This window comes from Stylophora pistillata, chromosome 2, assembly GCF_964205215.1.
Source record: "Stylophora pistillata chromosome 2, jaStyPist1.2, whole genome shotgun sequence".
NCBI classification, from domain to species: Eukaryota; Metazoa; Cnidaria; class Anthozoa; order Scleractinia; family Pocilloporidae; genus Stylophora; species Stylophora pistillata.
Genome location: NC_142520.1, coordinates 47647378 through 47668483, shown reverse-complemented (window position 1 = coordinate 47668483; position 21106 = coordinate 47647378). Strand labels below are relative to the sequence as shown.

The 21106-nt window shown below is 38.8% G+C and overlaps 3 protein-coding genes across 3 annotated transcripts in view; 2 read left to right on the top strand and 1 right to left on the bottom strand.

The window, feature by feature from the left end:
- Positions 1-1189: 1189 nt before the first annotated feature.
- LOC148739962 (uncharacterized) lies at positions 1190-10388 on the top strand. The gene is made up of 3 exons (XM_088751321.1): positions 1190-1614; positions 2203-2317; positions 9855-10388. Exons 1-3 carry the CDS (start codon positions 1377-1379, stop codon positions 9928-9930), a joined length of 429 nt encoding a protein of 142 aa, XP_088607447.1. The 5' UTR covers positions 1190-1376; the 3' UTR covers positions 9931-10388.
- A 5217-nt stretch (positions 10389-15605) lies between these two features.
- Positions 15606-21106, bottom strand: part of LOC148739959 (uncharacterized) — an 11457-nt gene continuing 5956 nt past the window's right edge. The window contains exon 2 of the mRNA XM_088747049.1: positions 15606-17154. Coding sequence (XP_088603175.1) covers positions 16817-17154 — 338 coding nt within the window. The 3' untranslated portion in view covers positions 15606-16816. The remainder of the gene's footprint in view (positions 17155-21106) is intronic.
- The window catches only part of LOC148739961 (uncharacterized), a 2014-nt gene continuing 1489 nt past the window's right edge, over positions 20582-21106 (top strand). Inside the window, exon 1 of the mRNA XM_088749804.1 lies at positions 20582-20833. Coding sequence (XP_088605930.1) covers positions 20720-20833 — 114 coding nt within the window. The 5' untranslated portion in view covers positions 20582-20719. The remainder of the gene's footprint in view (positions 20834-21106) is intronic.

Sequence of the window (21106 nt, the reverse complement as noted above, 5' to 3'; positions counted from 1 at the left end):
CGAAGAACTGCCTAGTTTCTCTATCGGCATTGACCTTCCTGATCCAACAAGCAGCAAAAACAAAGCCGAAAAAACTCGCAAGTTGCACGTTTCGCAAATTTGTGGGATCGTTGTGTTTTAAAACATTTTATAGTGATACCTGACTTTTTTTAGCTTTAATTTTCTTTATTTTCCCCGTTAATTTTGAGGTTTTCATTCACAGTTGCTGATTAACTGGATCATGATGCGCTTGCTCAAACCAAAGTATAAAATATGGTGTGTTTTTGGTCAGCCAATGGAGACGTTTGTTTACTTTTTTGTGCGTTTTGAGAGTTTTGCACTATCTCACAATAAAAAAGCTTCTTCGCACAGGTCCTTGTTTTCGCTCTCAAAAAGCTGGAGTAGCTCTCGGCTGCGCTTCGAGCTACTCTTACGTAATTTTCGTGCTCTCCAAATTTCCCGTGTGCATCCAGAACTCGATATACGCACGCTAAGCATAAACAAATTCTTAATTTTATAATAAAATCACCCGATGAGTGAGCAATTACGAAACAGGCTTGTAGGGATGAAAACGTAGTCCTCCTATTTTTCTACTCAACATATATTGCGCTCTAACTTTATGTACTGAGCTCTGTCATACGGAAAAATGGTAACACAGACTTCCCATATATATACTTAACAATTATTCGCCGAAGGCGAGGTGAATATCGTCGAATAATCCCCGAGACGAAGTCGAGGGGATTATTCGACAATATTCACTAAACCTGAGGCGAATGATTGTTTTAGTATAATTTCAGAGCTGAACAACAGAGAAATTTCTAAAATCATAACATTTTAGTAACATTTATTAACATATTATATAAACCGCGTGGAGCGGTTTATATAGCGTCATATAGGGAACCGCTCGAGTAATCAGATTGCTGAAAACTCTTTGCTCGGCTCTGAAATTATACTAAATATATATATCATATATATATATATATATATATATATAGAGAGAGAGAGAGAGAGAGAGAGAGAGAGAGAGAGAGAGAGAGAGAGAGAGAGAGAGAGAGAGGGAGATAGATAGATAGATAGATACGAATTACTTAATTGTAATTTCACCTTCAATACGCTCACGTTTTATTTTATAGAAGTAAATATGCCAATTTATATTGCTTTAAATCTGAGATACAGACAGACAGACAGACAGATAGGAACAGAGAAAGACGGAGAAGGAAACAATAGAGCGCCTATGTTACCCAGGCCTGAAAATTGAATAGTGCCAGGATTGGAATGATATTTTTTGATGTGCAAGTAAAATTGGTTCCGGCCTCACATACTGTGTCTCCATACTATATTCATTCTAAGAAGTATTTTTCTTTTTTTCTTCGAAACCTAACACAGTGAATCCAACGATGGAGCAAGCACCAAAGACGCAGTTTGTATTTTTGAACAGAACTTCTAGCCTATGGTGCCCAGTGAAAGGTGCGCCGGCTCCATACATTGCATGGAAGAAAGGTGCTGCCGTTGTTCAAAATAGTACCAGCATAAAATTTCAGCTTAATATAACATCGGAAAACAACGTGAATTACAGCTGCGAGGTACACAGAGATGGAGAAGTAGTTAGAAGGAACATCAGCCTCAGAGTTGAAGGTGAGATTTCATCGCCTCGCAGAACTATGTCAGTACTTTTCATAACTGGATTGTGTAAACCTCCGTGAACTTTTTTATCTGCTCACTTCTTACCGTACAAAAAGACGGTTAAGTAAGCTACTTTGATTGTGGAATAATCTTTAACCTATAAAAGTAACTTTCAATACCCCTTTGATTAAACTTGTACGCTATTTATAGTTTTGAGTGCTTATTAGTGGTAAGGTAGTTATCTGTTGAAGAAGACAGCGTAAATGATTGGAAACAAAGGATATTCGCTCATTTACACGCCTAAACTTATTGCTATTTCAATTGAAGTTACCATGCCACAGTTTTTCGATTTTGGTGCCAGCCTACAGTGTAACTGAAGTTCATCTTTAATTCGGTTTTTAAACCATCCTCGTTCTTATTTATGGGTAGTGTACATTGTGCCTTTAAAGCGTTCAAGTCTAGTCTTGGTAACTGTGATTTTACAATCTATTCAAATGGAATATTCTACGTTATCAAAATAAGTGACTTAACCCTTTCAAATTTTAAGAATTTTAACTGCCAATCTCAGTCATCTTTACGATTGTTTTTACCTTATTCTAGAGTGTCCAGACCCGTGCGAATGCGACGTCTTCCAGCAAACTATCATGAGTGTGAATTGTGTTGGAAAAAAACTTAATTCAATTCCAAGGAAATTTCCTCTTGCTATGGCAAAATTGTGAGTACGATTAAAAAAGTTATGAACACCAAGAAAAGATTAATTTCTTGGACTACTTCCCCACTAAAAGCTCTGTTCTCAGAGGAATCCCTCGCATACTATAGTAAAACTACCTCCCTCTTTAAGTCCTTATTCCCAAAGGAATCCCTCTCATGCTAGAGTAAAACTACCTCCCTCTTTAAGGTCTTATTCCCAAAGGAATCCCTCTCATGCTAGAGTAAAACTACCTCCCTCTTTAAGGTCTTATTCCCAAAGGAATCCCTCTCATGCTATTGTAAAACTACCTCCCTCTTTAAGGCCTTATTCCCAAAGGAATCCCTCTCATGCTATCGTAGAACTACCTCCCTCTTTAAGGCCTTATTCGCAAAGAAATCCCTTTCATGCTATTGTAGGCATCAAGTTAATCAGGATAACCCCTGGATAATATATGATTTACGATGACCGATAGTCGATACATGGCAATTCTTGACGCACACAATGTTTCACAAGGGATTGGCTATATTCTCTAAGAACTACAAGAACGGGTGTGGTTTTGTGTTCTTCAGAGGAACTGGCTCAAGAATAAGGCTTACATGTGGGATTTAGTCACTTGATTTGACCCTCTATAAGAACTAGTAACACGCTTGTCTTATGAAACGATACAAATTGAACCCTCAGCGTCTAGTATAATTACAAAATGGAGAATGAGGAATTTTCTTGCTTGGCTTAACCAAAGAGTGCAAAAAGATGTTAAACCTCTCTAACAAAGAATCTAAAATGTAGTTAAGTTCTAACTCTCAATTTGAACTGAACAATGGTTGCAACACACACAAACCCGAAAACGTGAAAGATGTGAAAAACATCAATTTTTTTAGTCCAGTTTAGTTTGTCTGCCGACGCTACTTTTCTAAATTTAATTAGTTAAATAATTGACCAGCAATTGATGTAACTATCTTGAAACCTGGGATACACAACATTTTTTGTATGAAGACTGTAGACAAGGAATGAATTCGTGGATCATCTAGCGCTAAATTTGAACTATACAACAATTATTAGACAAGAGATATTTGATAGAAACCGACATATCGGTGCATCTCGCGCCATTGTCAAGGTTATATGATTAATGATAAAATGCGGTTTGGGAAGAGGCTAAGCTAAGTGCATCTTGTGCCATTGTCAAGGTTAGATAATTAATGATAAAATGCGTTTTGTGAAGAGGCTAAGTTGAAGCAAATTTGCATAAAATACCGCCAAGCTAATTACATGAATAATTTAGCACGAAGAGAATCCGACTGTACATTCAATGCTGGTTTAAGATCTTGAATACACAGCATTTTATTGACAAGGCAGTCAAACTTATTCGTGCAATTCTTGATTAAATTGAAGCGCTCTTGACAAATGCACCCTTAGACGAAACAATTGACATCTTGGCACGCAAAGCTTTCGAGAACAACTTGTTCAACGACACTTTATGATCTAAACTTGACCAGTGCTGACCTCGTTGATCTTCTACACGTTGCTACAAAGGGGCAGCAGTTTCAGTTCGACGGAGCTCTATACGAACAGACCGATGGAGTAGTTATGGGGTCTCCCCTTGGACCCCTTTTGGCTAATGTATTTATGTGCGCTATTGAAGGGTCCCTAAGAAATAAAAGAAAAACTCCCAGAATTCTACCGCCGCTACGTAGATGGCACTCTAGTCAGGATGCCAGATCGGGCAGTAGCTATAGAACTTTTGGATACCCTGAACCACACCCATAGCGCCTTTAGCTTCACTATGGAGTTAGAAAAAAATGGGATGCTCCCTTTCCTTGGGGTGCAGCTTTTGAATTGCGCGCCATGTGTCGAAAAAAAGGTTTACTTTAAGCCGACAAACACCGGGCTAATTCTACACTATCATAAACATGTGGACAGCCGCTACAAGTATGGTTTGCTCGTCACCATTCTTGATCGCGTGCACCGGCTATCGTCATCTTGGGCGCATTTCTCTGAAGAAGAGTGTGAACGTTTGAGAGACGTTTTCCGTAAGCTGAGGTATCCGATTCACCTTATTGATTCAGTTAACGACAGGTTTATTACCTCGAAAGTCGCAGTGGACCATCCTAAACGGCATACCGATGACGCTATCCGGATAGTTATCCCCTATAAAGATCAGGATGCTGCAGTCTGCCAAACGAAAACTTAGAGATCTTATCAACAAGGTGCAAAAGACGATTCAACCTGTGTTTATTAGCCGCAAGCTTAAAAAAGATCTAAGCCTGCGTGAGCCCAAGGCTAACATTATAACCCAGCGATGCGTTGTTTATTTATTCAAGTGTGTGATGCAGGTTATGTAGGGTACACAAAGGGCCACCTTCACACGCGCGTTGAGGGACACCGTCAAAAGGCGTCATCTATTTACAGGCATTATTCCAAAGAACATAACACTGCTGTTGCCAAAAATTTCACAGAGCGCTTCAATGTAATCAAGTATAGTACGAACAAGTTTGACTGCCTTGTTAATGAAATACTGTGTATTCAAGATTTCAAACCTGCATTGCATGTACAGTCAGATTCTCTTTGTGCTAAAGTGTTCATGTAATTAGCCCGGCACTCTTTTATGCAAATTCGCCTTAACTTAGCCTCTTCACAAACCGCATTTTATCATTAATCATAATGGCGCAAGATGCACCGAAGCGTCGGTATTCCCGACACTTATATTTCTTGTCTGATGTATTTCCAAATCGTTTCTTAAAACAATTATTCGATACCAAAGTAAGTAGGTGAGTACGCCAGTCATGAGAAGCACTACATGAGCGAATTGCTGGTGCTGCTCTCACCGTATGTATCAGAAAGTGGTAAAAGATCTGGCGGTAATGGATTATTAGGCTGATAAGAACGATCTTTGATGCAAGATACGGTCAGGCGTCGCGTGCTCGTTATCATAATTATGCTATTTTCAGCCGTCAATCTTCCTTTAGTGTCCAACTGTATTAAAGGCACTGAAATACTTTGCATTGAGGTTCCATGGAAGTATTGACACAACGACTTTATAGTTATTTATTAGTTGCTTTCTTTATATATTTCTTTATGTATGGTTTTGACAGTGAAGAGACTTCGCGTTTAGATGTCATTCTTATCGTAACTGTTGCATTCAGCATGTAATTTACACGTTTCTGACAATTTCTTAAAAGATAATAATAATAATAATAATAATAATAATAATAACGAATTTTTATACAGGATTGAAAACCCATCAGTGTGTAACACTGTTGTCCTTGGGGTCCTGTCAAAATAATAAATAAATAAATAAAATAAAACTTAACAAGATATAATCATTGATCTTAAGGTCTAGAAAAGCATACAATAAAATAAAATGCTCTGAAAAAGGATACCTATAACCACGTTTAGATCGAACTTTTAACTAAAATAATCTCGCAATTTGTTCTTAAATTTCAGTCTCGAATCTAACGACCTTAGTTCAGCAGGCAGGTTGTTGAAAGTCTTTGCTCCTTGGTAATAGAAGCTCTTTTTACCAAATTCTAAACGTACTTTGGGTAATTTCACTGATATACCGTTATTCCTAGTGGCCTTAGAATGAACCAGTCTTTCGAAGTAGTTCTTAAAGGGTGTGCAAATATTATTCAGGAGACAGTCGAAAACAAACAAACAGCTTTTACGCTTGATCAAATTGTTCACGGATGGGGGATTAAAAGAACTATTGCCAATAACTTTAAAGCCTCGTCGTTCGATGTTCTTTATCGTTTCCTTTCGGTAATCCGGAAAGCTAAGACCAAGTGTTCCGCAATAGGTAAAAATAGGTGCGATCATAGTGTTATAGATTGATTCTGCACACTTTTGGTCGATCAAAGGACGAATTGATCGCAAGAGATTAATTCTGGTTGCAGCTTTTTTATAGATTCGGTCAAAATGTGATGCAAGGTTTAGTGATGAGTCAAGGTGAACACCTAAGTACTTATAGGTAGAGGTGTTATTGATGAGTGTCCCATTAACAGAAAGTTTAAGTTCCTTGTCTTGAAGGTTGATTCTTTTAGCTGTTCCAAATAACATAGACTCCGTCTTGTCCTTTTTTAGGTTAATGATCAGTTCGTTGTCTTTAAACCACTCGCACAGGTTATTCATATCCTCGCTAAGGCTTCTCTGTATAGTATCAATATCTTTAGAAGAGGTATAGATGACTGAGTCGTCGGCATAAGTGATAATCTTCGAGTGTTGAAGCGGTTTATGTACATCGTTGAAAAAGATAATGAACAAGATAGGACCCAGGATACTTCCCTGAGGAACACCTGTGAGAATGGGTTGAGGTTCTGATAGCACGCCTTTATATTGGACAACTTGTGATCTGCAGAAAAGGTAATCAGTGAACCATGCGAGTTCTGTTCCACGAACTCCGTAAGTTGAAAGCTTGCTCAGGAGGCCAGAGTGACTGATGGTGTCAAACGCCTTTGATAGATCGATGAAAACACAGCCTGTCAGGTTACCATTCTCACCTTCTCTTCTGATGACATCGGTTAGATGAGTAACGGCCAGTTCAGTAGAGCGCATGCGACGGAAGCCGTACTGAAAATGAGAAAGTAGACCATTCTGTTCAAAATGAGCCATCAGCTGCTTAAATACCACTTTCTCCAGGATCTTTGACATTGAAGGAAGTATTGAAATAGGCCTATAATTGTCGATTTCGGCCATTGAACCAGATTTAAAAAGTGGTACAATTTTAGCCGCTTTCCAGTCAGTAGGTATAGACCCTGTTGCGAGAGACAGGTTAATTATATGCGTGAGAGGCTTGGCTATTATATCAGCAGAGTCCTTTAACATTCCAGAAGGAAAGTTGTCAAGGCCAGAGGACTTATTTCTCTTAAGGCTCTTTAATGCATTAAAGACAACCTTATCCGAGACTGATCTAAACTCAAAGTTCTCTAGCGGCTGCTGAGTGTCTATTGTAAGGGGCCTTTTCCAGACAAAATTACAAAGAGGGAAGATCTTTCTTTTTAGAGATCCCGCAACATCAGTGAAGAATTTGCAGAACGAATTTGCAATAACCTCTTTGTCGGTTTCTACTGCTCCATTAACGAGAAAAGCTGCTCCTGGTTCCTTTGTAGACTTTGTAGGGTATAGTTTTTTAATAGCTGACCAAAATTTGTTAGGTGAACCCACAGTCTCCTCTAAGAGTTCACGGTGATACCTGCTTTTGCAATTTTTTACCATACCGTTAACTTTGTTTCGTTGGCGCTTGTACGAAGACCAGTCAATTTCACGATTTGTCTTTCTCGCTTTTCTCAAAAGCTGATCTTTGGTATTCATTTCTTGCTTTACCTTCTGTGTAAGCCATGGGCAGAGTTTCCCTTCGATCCTCTTCTTTATAGCTGGCGCATGCTTATCAATACATTTTTTCAGAATGGCTTTCAAAAAAGACCATGCTTCATTAACACAGGAGGATTTAAAGACAGGTGTGAGACTATTGGACCGTAAATCATTGCAAAAGGATATAGGATCATAATTAGCATAGTTTCGACAGGTGATGGTTCTTGGCTGGAATTTATGGTTATGCAGCTTCCGGACACAACCAATCATATCATGGTCACTTAAGCCGGCGGGAATGGTTTTAACACTTTAAACATTCTGAGGGCGATTTGTGTAAATCACATCTAGCAGTGTTTTTGAATCTTGCGTTACCCTCGTGGGATCCTTGATTAGCTGTTTAAGGCCAAAAGACAATAGCATTGCCTTCACTTCTTTGTTGTCTGAGCTTACCAAATAATTGCAGTTGATATCGCCTGTCAAAATGCATTCTTTGTTTTCAGATGATACAGCAGAAAGCATCGACTCCAGTTTATTTTCAAAATCTGCACAAAGATGCTTTGAAGAACTCGGGGGGCGATAAATAAAACCAATAAGGATACCCTTAGATTTTGGAAATAGAATTTCTATCCAGATACATTCGATCCCATCGCGTTCCAGGTCTAGTCTTCTATGAAAGGGGACAGAAGAGGAGATATAAACTCCCACACCTCCACCTTTGCCTGTTTTCCTCGGTCTATTAATGAACGTATAGCCATCCAGTTGAACTTGAGCCTCTTCACTGTCCGATAGATGAGTCTCACTGAGGGATATGATGTCTAGATGCTTGGAATCATCGATCATTTGGCATAGACTATCCTTATTCGCCACGAGGCCTCTGATATTTTGATGAATAATTTTAAGCCCATTTTTCGTTGACGAATCCCGAAGATCAGACAGGATGTCATGTGAACTAGAGGAGCCAACAGGACCAGGTTGAAGTTCAACATCATTTGCGAGACGAATAAGTAGTAAGGAAAGAGAGGAATTAATCGTAAAACGGCATCCAAGGAGTAGCAGTCTTGAATTCGGCAGCTGGAGATTCTTTGCATGTTGCGAGCTCGGTGATCGATGGTTAAAATGTTGAATTTTCACTGTCGTCAAACCGTGAGAAATGAAGAGAAGAGTATCACCAGATATATCGAGGTCAGGATTAGTCTTGGGAAGGAGTGCACCAGAGAAACAAACGTAGAAATAAAGCAGAATGATCCAGTATCTAAGAGCTCTAAAAACGTGACCGTCCAAAATCGTGACCGTCCACCATATTGTCATTTGTTTTCGGAACCACATACCTAAACAACAACAAGCTGAAGGACTTGCCCCAAGGCATCTTCAGCGATTATACCCAGCTGGAATGGCTGTAAGCCAAGACTCTTTTTTATCAATCTAATAGTTAACCAAAAAATCCATCTTCGACACTTTTTTAATGATCTTCGATAGGAATGTGAAGTAGTCCTCTCCAAGTAATCTATGATAGCAATACCTAGCCTTTTTAGCTTCCAAAGATCATCATCAACTCTCCCCAACCTTTACATGAACACCTTAAATATACCTGAGTTTATTACTTCAGTCACTGTCCGTGACATTGATTGATGTGTGATCGTGTTGTCTGATCATCTGGGTGAGGGTAGTCCTGGGAAGGACTGTTATAACACGATGACTTCCGCTGGAATCATTGAAACATTGGACAGTGGTTCCGAAAACAATCCTTCGTACAGCTATTCGTACCTGGACAAGCAAAGTGTACGGTAATATCTTTTTACACGAACTTGGTCAGGTGGAGCGAAATTACAACGGGCAAAACTTCCAGTTACCTCGACTGTATCACCAATGATGCTTTGGTGTCACTGCGCGTGGAAGAGAAAACAAATTTCTGGGATCAGCTTTAATTTTACCGCAAGAAAATTCGAACCCGCCCTCCCCTTCCCTCCTCCTTGGATATTAACCTAATACCCTTCCCTCCTTCAAGCTCTGAGTTTAAATAGAGCTCCCCAATAAGAGAATTGTTACACAGTCTCCAAAGATAAAAATCCTCAACCTACAGTCAGTCCTGATTAAGCACAAAATAGGTTAGAATCATAGCGGATAGAGTTATATAGGTTTGTTTGAGCCCTCATATTAAAGCATGTAGGAAAATACAGCATTACCAGAGATACCATCTAATTGAACTTAATTAATAAATACATCGCAATGAACAGCACTCTCTACCATTTCTTGGCAGGGACATAAGCCACAACTTGTTGAAGGAATTACCATCAAGCATATTCACTGACTATACCGAGCTGGCCGTCCTGTAAGTTAGGACCCTTCCTTCATTTTTTAAAGAATGCCCGTAATTTATCTCACACTGGGAAAGAAACCAGCAGATTTGCAGAGTACACTGACTTTTTGACAGTAAACATTTTTAGTTCTGATCGGACAGAGGTACCGAAAATGAAAAGTTGTTTACAGAAATTGAATGAACCAACCACAGTGTCCACAAGAAAACATTCAATGTAGAGAATATACCCAGGTTGTCATCAGTAACATGACTCAACTGTGGCAACCAAGAGTGAATTTCTTCTTAAGCGCCAATGAAAAAGTATCACGGTGTACGAGAAATTTTTAATAGAAATTTTGTTCACTAGGAGTAACTGAGTAAGATGGTTAACCTGTGACTTATATGCTGGAACTCAACTACAAGCATACCAGGCACTGTGGCTTATCTTTTTGCCTTTAATACCTGTGCCGTTACGAATGAACCCGCTGAATAAAATCTTAGACAAAAGTATAGGGAGATTCTGTGCAATTGTTCCAAACATTTTCCTTCACCAGCTTTCTTGATAGCTTACCCTCCTTTCCTCCCTTCAAACAGTATGGCCTTTCCTTTAATAAGGACTGCACTAAATGACCATGTGTTTATTCCTTACCCAAACATTATGCTAATAAATCCAGGACGACATTGCCAGTTGACAGACTGTCCTCAAGAAGGAGATATGATCATCCATGAGCTGAAACGAAAAACAAAAGGACCATTAGGAATAATGAGAAAATCGATAGCTGGCAGAAACAATGACGCCATGACCACCTAAGACAAAAAGTCACCAAAACAATGGCCATACACTCGGACTAGGCCAAGGTCCACTCGACTTCTGTTTTGATAAGTGTAAAGCACATATATCGAGGATTACTGTAGTGTTTTTCTTTCCCCCCCCCCCAAAAAAAGATCATACATGCATACATCAAATTTACTTAATAGTGATGGAATGTGTGTCCTCAACCGTCCCGAATAAGTCATCGTAGCTCGACTTTAAATGTAGTGATTTCTCCCACACGTTTTAAGACCTTTCAACCGGCGCCATTTAAACTGCTTTTGATGCCAAGATCTTTCTCTGCGATATCAAGTGAATAAAGAGTCCCAAGGGCCATAAAAATCAGCGGAAAAAACTCGGAACTAAAATGTGAGGCTAGCTTAAGATTTAAAAAGTTGGACCGTGACGCCATGTTTCATGACATCATGTAGACAACACCCATACAGGAAAATTCTTAATTGCAGATGTTTTTTTGTGCTAGTATACACGCGTATGCCCGTCTATCGCATCCTATTTAAGTTGAAATTTTTAACACTTAGTAGTCATCCATTTGGAATAATATGTTTTGCAACCACGTGCAACAGAATAAGTTATATATTTGTCTCGGCATCTTACCCTCCCCCTCCCTGAGATCATCGTCACCTGGCTTATGATGAGGACCACGTTCAATGACAGTGTGTAATGTCAAGCCCTATGTATTGCGGCAATGAGTAATGGGAGAAGGGAGAAAAGGCAAGTGTAAAGCATTCGGCTGCTTTTCAGCGCTTTACACATACACACACAAAAACAAGTCTCAATTGTTTTTTGTCCCAGATTAAAGTTCGTAATCCTATCTTAGCCCTCCATACATGACGTACGACATTTTCGAGCAAACTCAGTTCCTGCACTATCTTGAAAAGCACAATTTAATCAATACCCCTTTATATTACTTTTGTTAGGTTGTTAAACAATAACCAGTTGAAGAAATTACCATCAGGCATTTTCAGTAACAATACCCAGCTGTTGTGGCTGTAAGTTCAGAGTCTGTTTTATTTGTGTCAGGAACGCGTCAAATCCATCGCGCATTGGTAAGACTATCAGCAAATATGAGCAGCGACGTCTTAGGTCCAAATGAAATCAGCTACGAAGTAGGAATGTTTTGTTTACGTGGGCAGGGATTTTATTTTTCCCCAGCAAGTACAATGGTGAAAGCGAGAGGAAGGAGGGTGAGGGGGGGGGGGAGGGGAGGGTGGGAAGAGAGAGAGCGAAGGTCGAAGCTAAGTCACATGTTGATCAGAGTAAATGAGTAAGATGGTTAACCTGTGACTTTTATGTTGGAGCTTACCAGGTATACCAGGCGATGTTTCATGACGTCATGTAGACAACACTCATACAGGAAAATTTTTAATTGCAGATGTTTTTTTGTGCTAGTATGCATGCGTATGCCCGTCTATCGCATCCTATTTAGGTTTAGATTTTTAACACTTAGTAGTCATCCATTTGGAAGAATATGTTTTGCAACCACGTGCACCAGAATAAGTTATATATTTGTCTCGGCATCTTACCCTCCCCCTCCATGATATCATCGTCACCTGGCTTATGATGAGGACCACGTTCAATGACAGTGTGTAATGTCAAGCCCTATGTATTGCGGCAATGAGTAATGGGAGAAGGGAGAAAAGGCAAGTGTAAAGCATTCGGCTGCTTTTCAGCGCTTTACACATACACACACAAAAACAAGTCTCCATCGTTTTTGTCCCAGATTAAAGTTCGTAATCCTATCTTAGCTCTCCATATATGACGTACGACATTTTCGAGCAAACACAGTTCCTGCACTATCTTGAAAAGCACGATTGAATCAATACCCCTTTATGTTACTTTTGTTAGGGAGTTAAACAATAACCAGTTGAAGAAATTACCATCAGGCATTTTCAGTAACAATACCCAGCTGTGGGGGCTGTAAGTTCAGAGTCTGTTTAATTTGTGTCAGGAACGCGTCAAATCCATCGCGCATTTGTAAGACTATCAGCAAATGTGAGAAGCAACGTCTTAGGCCCAAATGAAATCAGCCGCGAAGTAGGAATGTTCTGTTACGTGGACAGGGAATTTATTCTTCCCCAGCAAGTACAATGGTGAAAGCGAGAGGAGGGAGGGGGGTGAGGAGAGAGAGAGGGAGTGAAGTTAGGTCCCATGCCCCCTCTGGACATCATGCTTCTGCGCGATCCCTGTCCTCACTTTTGCTGCTGAACACCACATGCCATTCTCATATATATATATATATATATATATATATATATGAGAATATATCAGTTACCTTCATCAGTTCATCAGTCTCGGACCGAAACGTTTTTATTAAACTTTCTTAGACTTTTTATTTGAGTATATGTCTTTCTTAGCTCGAAGTTGTCCGTCCTCGTGTACTACAATATTTTTCCTATTATTTATCAAGGTTTGGACTGTGAATCCTTTTGGATCCTTCTGGCGCGGCGTCACTGTTGGCTCGAGGCCTTTTAACTTGTTATATATATATCTTTAAATTTTGCCCGCCATGGACGTTATCAAAGAATACTCGTAGAGGAAATTTGTCAATGACACTTTAATGGACCAGAATTTAGTTTCGTAGTTTGTTTTAAACTCTACTTGTCCAATACTACTCTCCAAAATCTAGCCTTTTACAATTTTCCCCACGTTAGACTTCCTTGGTCAAAAACCGTCAAAGTTTATTTTGAAAAGAAAATCTAGCACAAACCAAAGAAAGTAATCCATACTATAAAGTGATATTACATAGCATTGATCTATAAACTCCACACAACAAATCGAAACAGGGTCAGGTCAATAAACAGTGAGGCAGTTCTCAATTTAACTATTCTTTTATCTTTGCGGTATGGAAGTCAAAAGTACTTGCTCGTAACACTAACGGTGTTCAACTGGCAAAAAAAGGGTATCAAAATGCTATGAATTCTTTAGCTAGTTCAGTACGATTCAGCCATTTGTTCATATTTGGTAAAGGGTTGAAAAGGCTACTTGTAATCAATACGAAAACCACTTTAAAAGAAGCGAACTCAGATTTTATATGCGCGTAATGTTGCTTAGGGGACGGATTACAAGGCCGATAAAAACAGAAGTAAACATTGTCTGTAATAAACCATATGATAAAAGATACATATTCTATGTTACACAAACGAAAAACTGTGTAATGAAACATTACAATAATATACTATGGCCAAAATTAAATGATGTATTTATAACCGGTTGTGTTAAAAAATTAGTCTATTTACAAATGTGTTCATGAATCGTTCTGTGTTAACTATTGGGCGGAGGCAAACCTTGCGACGTAAATTATATTGCTGGGGTTTAGGCTTCGGCAGAATTTCATTTAACGGATGATGGCTTATATTAGGGCCCTAGCTCCACTAAATAATTTCGTATCCTGCATAAGCATGATATCCTTGACATTCACTGGAACTGAAATATAACACCGCTTGCAACATCTGTTTAAACGGTTCTGAAATTTGTTTAAATCCCGTTCATACGTACCGTACATTAAAAGGCCATAAGTTAAATTAGGTAATACTATTGTATTAAATAGGAGATCTACTTCATTCTGGTCATATTGTTCCTTTTTCAAAGTTCTTAATATATGGAGGCACTTGTTAGCCTTCACTAGTTTGACCTTAGCATGAGAACCAAACTTACAATCACTCTGAAGTGTGACTCCGAGTTAGCATAACTCATTATGTTCTGGAATTTAATTGACTCGAGTATAGGTGTCCTTGTTCGATTTTATTCTAATTACAAGCTCTTTGCATTTACTAGGATTACATGACATACGGTTATCTCACGACCAATTTAAATGCACGTCTAATAAGGCTATAGAGGTATCAGTATTGCCTAGTACCGGTGCAACAATTGTCGAATCACCAGCATATTTGAAAAACGCAGGGAAACCATCATATGTAATTTCAAGATCGTCAAAAAATACATTAAAGAGATGGGGGCCACTAACACTATCTTGTGTAGTACCCTTGTTGATGGTTTTCCACCTGGAGTGATATTTACCAAAACAGTGCGTTGCTGTCTACCTGATAAGAAACTGTGATACCAATTAACAAAATATGGAGATACATGTAATTTTTTAAACTTGGTGGACAAGAGATTATGTTTCACCGCACAGATTTACAGTTATTATCATCTACTTATTTGCAAATCTGGTGCTGAATAGCTAGGAGCGCAGATGTGCAATTCCCACCCTCTCTGTACGCGAAGTATGCGGATCGTTCTCTACATAACTATGCTTAGGCGGTTGATAAATTCCACACGCAAGGAATGTATGTCCTGTAGGGAAGCAGATAGTTATACAAATTACTGCTTAAAGCCTTGAGAGATAAACATCCAAAAAAGATAGGTTTTTCTTGACGTAAACAGCCACGCCACCCTTGTTCCTCATATCAAGTCCTGACCAGTTTCTATCCTTCCTTGTAACTACAATTAACTTATCACCGACGGTAAAGTGATCCTGTCAGCAGAAGGGACCACAAACAGATCCGATCGCTATGGCTCTTTACACTGTTAGCATCTAGACTTTAATCGCAGGTCTAAAGAAGGCGTCCATGGTAAAGCGGTCCTAGCGCATCCTATTTAGGTTGAAATTTTTAACACTTAGTAGTCACCCATTTGGAAGAATATCTTTTTGCAATCACGTGCACCAGAATAAGTTATATATTTGTCTCGGCATGTTTCCCTCCCCCACCCTGATATCATCATCGCCTGGCTTATGATGAGGACCACGTTCAATGACAGTGGTAATGTCAAGCCCTACTACAGTGTGTAATGAAAGCGTTCCAAAATACTTTGCGTTTTTCCAAAATAGCATTTTCCAACAAAAATGGGCTTTTCAAGGGTAATTGAGAGCTAGTTTCCGCAAAAAACTGCCTTTTTCTATCGACCTAGTAAAATTAAGGCACAAAAGTCGTAGCATTTTTGTGAAAACACACGGAATCCATGATTTTTTGAGGAAGGACTTTTATTGCAAAACTGACGGATACTGAAATGGTGACTTAGAAAAAAAATGCAAAGTTTGGGTTTCATTGCGGACTGTTAAGTTTACACGAATTATACTGACAAAATTTCTCCTTATTTCACTGACATAAAAAAAATCCCTCAATTGCATACATATAAGTCGGATGGACAATCATAGGAGCTTCTGTATCCTTTATTTTATTAGAAATGTTTCTGAAAGGCAGAAAAACGCAGCTATTCAGAGGCATGTCTGCCATTGTTAAAACAAAGACAGTAGAAAATGAGATTACACAACTTATTTAACAGGATAACTAGCCATTTAAATCAAAAAAATAAATAATGTATTTCTCAAATTGCTTTCTGAAAATGTTCCAAGCTGCAAAAACTCTGCAGCCCAAGATGTCCCATGCTGCAGAAATACTAGTCCCAGATGTCCCATGCCACAGAAATTCTGCAACCTGAAATACCCTACGCAGCAGAAATTCTGCAGCCCTAGATGTCCCATGCTGCAGAAATTCTGCAGTCCCAGATGCCCCATGCCACAGAAATTCTGCAGCCTGAGATACCCCACGCTGCAGAAATTCTGCAGCCCTAGATGTCCCATGCTGCAGAAATTCTGCAGTCCCAGATGCCCCACGCCGCAAAAAATCTGCAGCCTGAAATACCCTGCGCCGCAGAAATTCTGCAGCCCAAGATGTTCCATGCAGCAGAAATTCTGCTGCCCAAGGTGTTCCATGCTGCAGAAATTCTGCTGCCCAAGATGTTCCATGCTGCAGAAATTCAGTCAATTGTGCAAAAGAAAAGACTACACAGAGTGTTAAGTTGGGCAACCCCACGGTATTGTATAGCATAGTGGTGGATTTTACAAGATAATTATTCAATTTTTCTCCCTTAAAAATTTCAGGTCTTTTTAATTGGCCCCTTTTTTTTATTTTTATTTTTTTCAAGCTAACTAATGAAATTTTGAGTATAGAGAGGGACTATGAACCCTTCCCAAAATGGCAGCCACAAAATTAAGGGGTCCATTCATAACATTTCCAGATTTGAATATCATAAATTGTCACTATTTTATGCTTAAATACTGTGGAGATTCCCAAATTTTAATTTAACAGCTTCACAGGAGGGTAGAAACCCTTGTCTGTAAGCTTGCTAGTTTGCATTGTGATGCAGTGCTTAGCCACACTGCAGTTCGGCCTTCCTTTAAGGCTGCCACCGTAGCATTCCTGTTTTGCTGCAAACATCCACTAGTGTCCCCTTCCCTTGACAGCTTCTTCACAAGCCAAGTGTAGGCTCCAACAGGTAGTGGTTTCATACTGCTACACTGTGCGGTTACAGGTTCTACAAATATCAAATTTTCGTTGTTTGTAAGAGAGCAATGTCTTGGGGTTATTTGCCTTGACGCTGACCAGTGTCCCACCAAAAATGTGTTTAGACAGTCCTTCAAATATGGCCCTAAAACATAAAATGCATCAGCGTAAGAGTACAGTGTTTCTGTGCCTTCAAGTATTAAGGTGGCTCGTACTAGTTTCCTCGCGCGGGGAACAGATAACTCTTGCGTCACGCGCGAGAGAAACGTGCGAAAGAAGCGTGAGATTAAAAGACGAAAATTTAAAACAAAGATGGCGGCGCGAGGAATTTTTTCTAATTACGTGAGGAGTTTACCTAAGAGCTTGTATTTGATGTGTTGAGCAGCCACTGTAAATGCAGGAGATAGAAACTAAGATAAAGAAGACGATTTTTGGAGAAGTAAAGGCTGCTTCACTTCACATTTAAAAGAAATATTCAACCGATATGAAATCTTGCGGCGGCGAAAAAAGAAGAACTCAAGTGAAGGATAATCTACCTGAAGTGGAAGAAGACTTTGAAACTTCAAGGAAAATAATATGATATAGCCAGAAGTCGTGTGTAGGATTTTTAAGATGAGCCCGGGAGGCTGTCTTTGACAGCTGTTTAATGATTTTCTTAGCAGTAAACGTCTGTAAAGATCAGATCGTAGGCGCGCGCGCGAGCACACGCAATTGTCAGCGGTAGCTATAACAGATCATGAGCAAATGTCGATCTTCTGGAATCCAGATTTTTAAATGCACGAGAACGCGCGTGGAAATTGCTTAACTGACGAAAGCTATTGCATGAAAAAAAGTCCGGTGACCCCTTCTTTTTATTGTTCCAATATGATAATAACGTGGAAAGGAATCATTACAAAAAAAAAACTAGAAAATTCTACGGAAGTAAATTTGCGAAGTGGGAAAATTGCCTTTTTTCTAGATTTTCTGAAATTCCGCTCCATAGAATTTTTTAAAAATCTTTGTGCATTTTCCTTTTCAAGTGCCAAAAGAAATCACTGAAAAAAATCATGGGGTCACCGGGTTAGTTTTCGAATTAGTTAAGCCACAAGCTAAAAAATGCGCCTGGATAAGCCAATGAAAGCATTGCCATGGAAACTGCTAGTGACGAAATGACACCTCATTTTGGATAACCAATGATTATATAATTCAACTCTGTAAAAGTGTTCAACTGGCCTTTGTCAGTCTTTCTGTTGTATTTTTTCAAAGTTACAAACCATCAAAAAGATGAAAACCGGTACGAGCCACCTTAAGAGCCACTGACCACAAATATCGAGAATCCGCTGACAGTTGCAAAGTTTCGTAATTCGTTTTATTTTTTCTAAAGGACCCTTTTAATGAACCTTTTTTGAAAATGATATCAAAAAGTTCTATTGCTTTTTTTTCTCCCAAAAATCGAAAAGTTCGAAATACACCTAAATGGCTGTTGTCCCCCCTATTAAAGCTATGAAAAAGTATGCAACTTTGTACGCTACAGAGCGATGCAATCCTGCTTTTAAATTTTGTGCGCTAGCAGATGGTTTGTTCATCTCTTGAAAAATATTAATTTCTTGTCATTTTGTTACGTTTAAATCTGAATAGTGACCCGTTGAAATAAAGTACTTCGCTTCTCTTTTGCGGAGGTAAAATAAAGGTTCACCTCAGTGGCCTATGAACAGGTCTGCCACATATACTTACAAATCATAATGTACATCAACTTAAAGCTTTATCCTTGTATTTTAATTCTTCCAATTCTCTATCTTGGCCCACCTTAAGCGGTGCGTCTAGGTTTACAAGAGTTTGGGCTATTTTGTCAAAAATGCAATGTGAGCAGCTGTCCCGACCCATTTGAAGGCCAATAAAAGGTCTTGTATGATATATATACAATCATCTTAAGGCTTTGTCCTTATAGTTCAATTCCTCTGAGTTTCTTTCTTGGCCCCCCATAGGTGGCAAGTCCAGCTTTAAAAGAGTTTGGGCTAAAAAATGATAACAAATGTAACGCTATCCGTTGAACGACTGACACGCAAGAGTTCAAGGCCAATCTTTCAACTTAGCCAGGAATGTACCAAATACATAACCTCTTGCGCGACAGCCATTCAACGGGTCGCATTACATTTTTTGTCATTTTAGCCCGAACTCTTTTCAAGCTGGACGCGCCGCCTATGGCGGGCCAAGAAAGAAACTAAGAGGACTTAAACTACAAGGTTAAAGCTTAAAGAGAATATATATTTTGATTTGTAACTATACGATACAAGACCTTTTTAAAGGCCTTTAAATGGGTCGTGACAGCTGTTCAGCGGTTCGCATTGCATTTTCGACAAAATAGCCCAAACTCTTGAAAACCTGGAAGTGCCGCCTATAGCAGGCCAAGATAGAGAATTGGAGGAATTAAAATACAAGGATAGAGCTTTACGATGATGTACATTATGATTTGTAAATATAAATGGCAGACCTGTTCATAGGTTTATTTTACCTCCGCGAAAGAGATGTGATGTACTTTATTTTAACGGGTTACTATTCAGACTTAAACGTAACAAAATAACAACAAAATAATATTTTCTAAGAGATAAAAGGACCATCTGTTAGTACACAAAATTTAAAAGCTGAATCACACTGCGCTGTAGCGTATGAAACTGCCAAAGTTACTTAATTTTTCATTACCTTATGGGGAGGACAACAGCCATTTAGGCGTATTTCAAACTTTTTGATTTTTTGGAGAAAAAAAAGTGCAATAGAACTTTTTGATATCATTTTTGAAAAAGGTTCATCAAAAGGGTCCTTTAGAAAAAATAAAACGAATTAAGAAATTTTGCAACGGTCGGCAGATTCTCAATATTTACGGTCAGTGGCTCTTAATAACTAAGCTGTTCCTATCATTATAATACAAAAGTGTGTATATTTATCTTCTCCTGGTAGATAACATAGAAGATTGATGATGCTTAAGATAATATGACAATCTTTTCAAAAAAATTCATGGTGTTAAAATTCACTAGATTGTAATGGGTTGAAGCAAATCATGACCCATGAGTATCCTGTGAATATGTAAAAAAGTTCATTGACCATGAAAATTTTCCCTGAATTTTCAGAGGGTTCTTGGGAATATGAAAGCACCATGAAAATTCCTTGGAAACACCATTAATTTGGAATGAAAAAGTCTCCACTTTACTTGCACCTAAGACTATAGTACAGTGTATATATAGCTGTATGCTGGCAATACAATAAAACTCTTGTGTGCTAAAATTCAAATGTAAGCTGTCAAGCAGCATTTTCATGTTATACTGTTTGTTTTTGTTGATTCTGCAAATTGAAATTCAAAGATTTCTACTCAGTTTTGACTTAGCACTCTTGGGAGTGAAGGGCTTAATTACAGTTCAAGAATTAATTTTTTTGAATTAAAATCTTGCTGTAACTGCAACAATAAATTGTAATTAAGTTATCCTCAACTGCAGACTAAGCAGCTGTTTATCTTTTTTTTTGCTGGGCTCGCAGCTTGTCAAACGTGACTAAAAATTATAATCCTGAAACCCTCAGCTTATTGATAGATTTATTCCATTGTAAAGCGTAAGCTTAAGCATAGTTAGTAGAGGAGACTGGTTATGAAAGTCGGCAATCTTCAAAGCGCGAAACAATAGGGCCGCTTCTGATGTTGAACGTACCTGTCACGTGATCGCGACGGTGCACAACTTTCAAAGATGGCGGATGCAGGAGACGACTTATTCTTGTTCGGCGATGATTTTGAGGCAATTTTAGACCTTCTTGACGAAGATGAAGCACTACAGGAACAATTTTCAACTGTTGCTAGAGAAGTAAGTGCCAATTATATAAACATTCACCCGTACTTAGTCTGTTTCCAAAAGAATTACGGAGTTGTACGCGACTGTGCTGTCACGCCAACCAAAAACAGTAAATAAAACATTGATCCGACGGTTTCAATGATTCTTTTCCCTCTATACTCTAACAATTTCATAAAAAATGCGTTCAATTTCTTTAGCAGAAGTGCTCTGGATGCTTTAGGTGCTGAATTTGCCCGATTATACTTTGTTTTGAGAAGACTTCACGGGGTATGCAACGACAACAAC

Coding starts and splice junctions, on each gene's coding strand:
- LOC148739962 (XM_088751321.1), top strand. CDS start 1,377: ATGGAGCAAGCACCAAAGACGCAGTTTGTATTTTTGAACAGAACTTCT. Junction 1,615..2,202: donor CATCAGCCTCAGAGTTGAAG/GTGAGATTTCAT, acceptor ACCTTATTCTAG/AGTGTCCAGACCCGTGCGAA. Junction 2,318..9,854: donor CCTCTTGCTATGGCAAAATT/GTGAGTACGATT, acceptor ATTTCTTGGCAG/GGACATAAGCCACAACTTGT.